This window comes from Saccostrea cucullata, unplaced genomic scaffold (assembly GCF_032062105.1).
Source record: "Saccostrea cucullata isolate Sc308-1 unplaced genomic scaffold, CSIRO_AGI_Scuc_v1 ctg8016, whole genome shotgun sequence".
NCBI classification, from domain to species: domain Eukaryota; kingdom Metazoa; phylum Mollusca; class Bivalvia; order Ostreida; family Ostreidae; genus Saccostrea; species Saccostrea cuccullata.
The window spans coordinates 16,597-24,341 of NW_026926918.1; the positions used below are offsets into that span (position 1 = coordinate 16,597).

The following is a 7,745-nucleotide window of genomic DNA, read 5'->3' on the forward strand; positions in this document are numbered from 1 at the left end:
GCTTCGCTCATCCGAACATAAATTATTTCCTGTTCTAATGTAAAATAAAACAAAACACAGAATATAGGGTAAGACATAGTTAGCCATTTATTAAAGTCAAATTGTACAAAGATCATCGCGTCTGTAGGAGGGCAAATCAGTATCCATAATGAAGGAGGAGGCGGCAATGTTGGGCAGATTAATTCAAACTGATTTGTAGAATTGATATAAACGCGTCCTAAGGTGCGTCTACAAAGAAGCTCTAAGGACTTGCTTGCTGCATTTATTAGACGAATACATTTATGAACACAAGTCTTCAATAGTACCAAATCTTTACCTTCCTTCTACAATGAATCAAAGAAATAATTAAATATATTACAGAACAAGAAGATGTTTAACACGATATTTATAGTCCCCACATCACTGAAAATATATATATTTTAGATTTTAGCTAGGCATACCAGGTCTTATTGGGTTGGACTTCGTAAATGAAAAAAATATGAAAAACGTAAGAAACAATTATGCTTCCCTCGCCGCCCAGGAAAAACCATAGATAAAAAACAACCTTTTGTTGAAAAAACTATGGAAACCTGTAAGTCCGCAGCAATTGCGAGGTAAACAAAATGAATGGCGGACTCATTCTCACAAACTTAACGCAAAAGTGTCATTAACTATAATGTACAATAAATTGACTTAATTTAGTAGAGCTAACAAAATAAAAACATATTAGAATGACTGTAAACACTACATCAAAGCAAATGCGGCATTATTGAAAGGATTCTAAATGGAGAAGAATACAAAACTGCAGCTGAAATGTGAAATCAGTAAACATCCTGATTGAGGGAGTTTTCCTATTCAACAAAACTTTTTCCAATATCTGAAAATACATCTAAATGAATCGTCGAAAGTAATATTCATAAAAACTTGTAAGTCGTTGGCTAACTTTTGTCGAGTGATTACAATAGCCGATTCCAAGATTTAAATACCCTAAACCGAATGCATGCAACTTACTACGATAAACAAAATAGTGCCACTCAAATTGCCAACATCAAAATTAATTTAAATACACAATACTTGCAAGCCTTGCTGGTCCAGTGGAATGAGCGAAAGCTCCCAATATCAAAGGTCCCCGGTTCAAATCCATCGAGGGACACGCATATTTTTTCTACTTTTTAAAAACGAAAAGAAATTTATGTAATAATTTACCAGTGTATGTATATACATGAAATGCATTCAGATTATATTTACTCTTAGAAATGAATCAAGAAAAGTTTCAACCTAAACTCAGATGTTTTCTCTATGGACATCGTGGATGAACGAGAGAGAATTTCACTGAACCCTGGAATCATGATGAATATCAAAGACAAAAGTGGTGAGTAAAAGTGCCAGATCTTAAATAGCTTAAGAATTTAAAATTTTTCTATGAATATGAATGAATATGTTGATAATTTTTTCTTTCAAAAATTTCACAGATCGATCTTCAACAGACCGACGTTGTATGCGTGTTTTGGAATTTCACTATCGGGTATTTGTTTAAATTTTCTTTGTACTGGACAAATTCCAGAATCATGCTAGATAAATTACTGTTTTCGTTTCTGTGATTTAAAACTTCTTAAATCTTAAATATCTTTACCGGTCATTGTCTTCAGAGGGCTGCAATACAACCAGGGTAAGCAATCATGTGACCAAATGTGAATGTTACCACTTGACAAACATTGCTATTTTGATGCGACCATTTGAGAATGTAAGGCAAATATTTGATTTGAAATATTTATCATGTAAACTGAATGTCTCAGGTCTTTCACAATTTTTCATTTCTAATTAAATAAAAAAAACATATCATACACTATTTTTGTATATATAATTTGAAACAGACGAAGGAAGACGATGTGTTGATGTTGATATCTCTGATTTGTTGTTCCATTACTGTTGTCCTATCCGCCATCACATCACATAATTTTTTTTTCTCAAATTTTATTGCAGATAAATTTATGTATAATATGTACCATGTTTCGAGTGATGAGTATAGCCTCTTTCGATAACCTAGTTACCTTCCCATAGGCACTATCTTAAATTGGAGGTTTTTAACTTCCGGTAGGTAAAAGTTGCTGATGTAGGGTGTAGCGTCATGCGCCAAGGACGTTGCTAAATCGTTTAAAAATGGAGGCCTTTGATAAAATGACAAAGAAACAACTAATTGATTTTCTTAAAAAGTGTAAACAACCAAATTTTGGAAACAAACTTGAACTTATACAGAGAGCTAAAGGTGCAAAGGACTTAGGATTAGATGTAGACCATGACGACGTCGATTCGGGAGATCAGCATGCACAGGACAAAATAATCACACCGCTTGAGGAAGGAATACCAGTACCGTCAAAGCTAACGGAAGGCTGGGTGACTAACTGCGAGTATTTTCCAGACATTACGGAAAACGAAATTTACAATTACCTGGTATTAAGTAAACGTACCTTTGATTTAAACCAACAATCTGCAAGGCGACAACTTAAAGCCAAAATATTTTATGATGAAGGTCATGTACAGAATATTGAAATTAATCTAGTTACAAAAGACTCTTTACATTGTATTATAAAATGTGACTGCTTACCCTCAATTCCAACCAAAGACAAAAGTAAAAAACCTGCGTACAGGTCTTGGGTGTGCTTGTCAAAAGTCACTGGTAGAGTCCACACAGCAGAATGTAACTGTGTTGCAGGGTAAGTAAGTTATATAATATAATCATGAAAATTACATGTAAATTCTTGATATTAATGTAATAAGCTAGAGCCACTGTGATTTACTGAAAAACCAAAAATAGCCCTGCGATTTTTTTAAACTGCTCTTTGTAACATTTTCTAATGCATAATATTAAAGTATGCTTGACAGGTAAAAATGTGTTCAGTACAGGTAAGCCTACATGTGCATGAAATATTTTTGTACATTAACATTAAAATTCAACATACTACCTGTACTAGCACTTTGTTGTTTTAATGATAATAATTATAAAAAAAAAAATAATAATTTCTTTTTTTTTTCACTTCTAGAGAAGGGGGTGCTTGCAACCATATCGCAGCATTGTTGTATGGAATTGTTGACATATCAGTAAAAAAGCACACCGGTAAAATTGCCCCAACTTCAAAAGCATGCGAATGGATCAAACCACGGAGCAGAAATCTTTCACCAAAAAAGGCACAGGACATGGATTTCAGCAAAACAACGGGGAAAAACAAATCATCTTCCTATAGTGTCATTGAGAAAAATCCAGACCTAACCTTACCATCTGTTCAAGTTTTTAAAGAAAATCTTGCAAAAATAAATCCAATGGCAGGTTGGCTAAAAACCTTTTCAACTACACGTATTGAAACATTACCCCCCACTGCAGAATCAATACCTGAACTTCACCATATTACCTTCTTTTACATGGACAATGTTGATCTTTTTTCCGATGAATGTAAACAACAATTTATGCAGTATTTTGGTTCGCTTCAAGTGTCAGCAAAAGAGTGTGAAATTATTAATAAAATGACCAAAGGTCAACACATAAACCCAATGTGGAGAGAAGCGAGGCATGGGAGACTAACTGCCTCAGACTTTGGTAAAATTGTACGGAGAAAACCAGAGACTTTACCTGACAATTTACTAAAGTATATTCTTGGATACTGTCCATCTTTTTCAAACAAAGCAATGGAATGGGGGCGAGAGCATGAAAAAGTTGCCATTGACTGCTACCTGCTCAAGGTGAGGGAGATACATCCACCACTTACATTCCAGGAGACTGGACTAGTTGTCAGGGAATGGCTACCTCATTTAGGTGCCAGCCCCGATGGACTAGTGTACTGTTCTCACTACAAGCCTTACCATGGTGTTATTGAAGTAAAGTGTCCCTACAGCTTTAAAGATGTGCATCCCAAAGAAGCGGCTTTAAGTAACAATTTTTTTTGTATCTTAGATGAAAATGGAAATTTACAGTTGAAGAGAAATCATGCATATTATTATCAGGTTCAAGGAGTAATGGCCATCAGTCAAAGAAAGTGGTGCCACTTTATTATATGGACCAATAAAGGTCTTGAATTTGAAAAAATTTTATTTGATGAGGAACTTTGGGAAAATGAAATTCTTCCAAAACTTAATTCTTTTTATTGTTCTGCAGTATTACCCGAGCTTTTTTCAGACAGAGTTAAAAGGGGTCTTAAATTAAAATTTTGATGAGTACTGACATATGTCACTCAAAGTCTCTAAGGCCATAATAAAAATATTCCTAGATTCTCATCCCCGCCCGCCCAGATTTTATACCTCCGCCTCGATTTTTTTTATTTCTGTTTTTCTTTGTCCTAATTCTCTAGGGATCAGTATTTATCTACCATTCTACTTTTGTTTTAAATCCTGCGAAAGTCGACATGATTTTGACAGCTGAAAATATGGTAATTCCTGTAATATGGTACATGCATATATATTTTAAACAAAGGTCATTGGTTGAAAAAGATTGGTGATGATGTGAAGTAAGAGATAATTGAACCTTTACTATGACTTTTATTCGGGTACTGTAGATAAAATTACACCGACTGACCTGGTCAATAAAAAATCTGCTGAAAAAAAAATTAAAATAAAAGCTGCCCACCCGCCTCGATTTTTAAAAATATTCGGATGAGAATCTAGCAATTTATTTATTATGGCCTAATCAGCATGATCAGGTATTACATAAGTTAACTGTGCATTTAGGGTATGTGTACATGTACTCTGGTATCATAATCAACATTATTATTTTGTAATACTTGTGAGTATCTGATCAATAAATTTATAACAGAGTACTTTATGTTATTTTTGTAAATGTAGGTACATACATTATGGTACCTCATAATCATTATAATATAGTAATAAATTTTACACAAGACCAAAGATCATTGCAATGATACAAGGACATGATGCATTTAAAAACTTGATTCATACAGTTACTTTAATAACAGTAAACTGAATTGATAGATTTCTGAATCTTTTTAAATGTAGAATTTTAAGATTTTCTGGCATAAGAAATGGCAGTGCAAATGAAAGAAGTCATTCTGGCTCATCATTGCTATGATCTTTGGAACACTTGATTTCTTACTTGCTCATGATCGACATACCGAATAAAAATAATGTAAAACATAAGTAGATTTTTGCTATTTATTAAATGGTATAACTACTTAATAACAAGTTTTCCTCTACATATGCAGTATGTTGCACAATGAAGTACTTGATGCTTATAGTTATTCTGAGAGATACATTATTTTTTATGATTTACATAGTAGATTATACTATGACTGAATAAGTGGGGGCATGAGATTACAGAGAGCACACACAACAAACACTATTTTGGACACTTTGTCGTGAAGTGATATTGGAACTACACCTTGAATAATTTTGAAGTTTTTTATTCGCTCCATTGCTCGTTCCACATGGATTCTTAAATTTGCAATCCTTCTGGTTTTTTCCACTTCACATTTTGTTAGCCTACCATGTTTCTTTAAAGGGGGGATAATGAGATGAATTCCATTTGGAGTGCATAGGTCAGCAATGAGGAATCCTTTGTCACCCATTATTGCATCCCCAGGTTCACATTTTTCAATTAATTTTGACAACTTTGTGATTTGTTTGTCAGATGTACTTCCAGTCCATAAATCTGAGACATGTGTAATCACTCCACTAGGGCTAATTCCAATGAGCACTTTCCATGTCATGTGTGACTTGTAGTCTGAATACATCCTTCCTTTGTTGGAGAGTGACTGAGGGGTTTCTGTGTAGATCTCGGTGCAGTCAATAATAACACGACAATTTGGGTACCTTCGTTTAAAACTGTCAGGCATGTTTTCTTTGATAACATTCCGTTCTGGCCAAGCTACTAAAAAGTCTAGATGCTCATACATTAAATCTAACCATTCATTAAAAATTTTACTGCAGGTTGACACAGATATATTAAATCTTTTAGCCAAATCTTGAATTAAGAGTCCTAACCTTAAACGCATTAATACCATTAAAAACTCATCAATATCTCTCATTTTTTTGGGTCTTCCTCCAGTATCAGGAACTGTACATTTATGAAAGTCTGACAGATGTTGGAATAATAAATAAAAAGTCTCCTTGTTTGGCAGACCAGTATAAAATGAAATATCCTGTTTCAAGTCTTCAACTGTTAAAAACGGTAAGGTTGTACCAGTACTTTTGTCACAAAATTTTTTTGAAGAGACCATATTACTCCCACATGTATCAAGGTAACTTTCAATTGTCTGAATACAAACACTGTCATTCTGTTGAACATCAGTTTGTGTCAGTTGATTTTTCTGATGAGATAAGGTTGATGTTTCTATCAATCCACAATAATCGTGCATTAATACGGATGTGTCCAATACAGATTTGTTTGCATCAACAGTAAAACTAGGGTTTTCAGCAGAATCGGACTCTGAGGTCTCTGAATCTGATCTCACTGTATTTTCTTGTTGATTGTCATTTATTTCTTTTAAAACCTCCGTTGTTTGGTCAAACTGAAAATAAAGGTCTCATGTGTAGTATAAGTATCCATACAAATATGGTGTACATCATTCAATAAACTAATTAGTTATAATGATTTTTTCTCAGCCTCAAGGAAATATGTCTATACTACGGGTGTAACAATAAAATTATATACCAGTTTGTGGTGATACACAAAACATTGCACCGTATCATTGTACATGTACAAAATTGTACACCTGTGTATCACGATAAATAATGCGTTAGGCAATTTATGAAGTTCTTTTACTTTAACCTAATAAAACTGATGATCTTTATTTACTTCTGATATTTATTTACTGTATTCCGAACTTATTCAATTCAATGATACATAAATATATACTGTAAACTTTATCAAGTTTATGAAAAAAATCTACAATCCCCACCCTTCCACATAATAATCTGATATAAATAATAAACAAAGAAATTCAGTTCATACTAAATACCACAGGGAACATAAAACTAATATCACAATACATAGGCCTATCATGATACAACCTCATTGTATCACCATACATCATGGTACGCTGCTTTTCATGCTATAATCGAATCATTACACCTTTACTTGAAACTGGTAAAAACGTCCTTGATTTTATTTACCCAATTCTGATAAATAAAAAAAATACATACGTTTGTAGTCTTAAATGTTTTGTGATGAAAAATAGATGGTAATGGATGCTCCTTCGTCGGTCCAGACAGCGAGATGAAATGCTCGGAACATAGTCTAGAGCAACTTGTTGGCTTCCAATTCTTGCGGCTGACACGGTTTTTCCATATCATTTTATGTTTTTTATTAACTGGGAATCTATGTAATGTCACTTTTCTATCCTTAATATTTTTGCCACTATAATTGTGACAGTTCGTGGCACAGCAGTATAATTTCCCCATCACCAGGATCACAAATCAAATGACCGAATTTATTACTTGTTTACAAAGACGATCTTTTTTTTTACCTACCGGAAGTACAAATAGAAAATCTTCTGGCATAAAAGAGTTCCGATTTTCAAGAAAGATAACCTAGTTATAGAAAGACGCTATAACCAGGTTGTTGACTGAGGCAACAGCGAAAAAGAAAGCAGTGTAAGTATATCAGAGTTTGGAAATATAATGTATCGGTGAGATAAATAATAGAGAAATTTAATAAACGCACAGTCCAAATTAGAAGAAAATGCATTTTATAATGCTGAATTATAAGGTGTTTATCAGTTGTAGAAGTGCCATTAACGACCATATTTGTGCCAAAGAGTGAT

At 33.6% G+C, this 7,745-nt stretch overlaps 2 protein-coding genes across 2 annotated transcripts; one reads left to right on the forward strand and one right to left on the reverse strand.

Moving 5' to 3' along the window:
* Positions 1 to 2,139: 2,139 nt before the first annotated feature.
* On the forward strand, positions 2,140 to 4,182 carry LOC134272932 (uncharacterized). The gene is made up of 2 exons (XM_062755108.1): positions 2,140 to 2,693; positions 3,021 to 4,182. Exons 1-2 carry the CDS (start codon positions 2,140 to 2,142, stop codon positions 4,180 to 4,182), a joined length of 1,716 nt encoding a protein of 571 aa, XP_062611092.1.
* Positions 4,183 to 5,267: 1,085 nt separating this feature from the next.
* On the reverse strand, positions 5,268 to 7,339 carry LOC134272931 (uncharacterized). The gene is made up of 2 exons (XM_062755107.1): positions 7,126 to 7,339; positions 5,268 to 6,491 (listed from the first exon to the last, which is right to left on the reverse strand). The coding sequence occupies exons 1-2, from the start codon at positions 7,273 to 7,275 to the stop codon at positions 5,268 to 5,270; spliced, it is 1,374 nt and encodes a 457-aa protein (XP_062611091.1). The 5' UTR covers positions 7,276 to 7,339.
* Between the last annotated feature and the right edge of the window lie 406 nt (positions 7,340 to 7,745).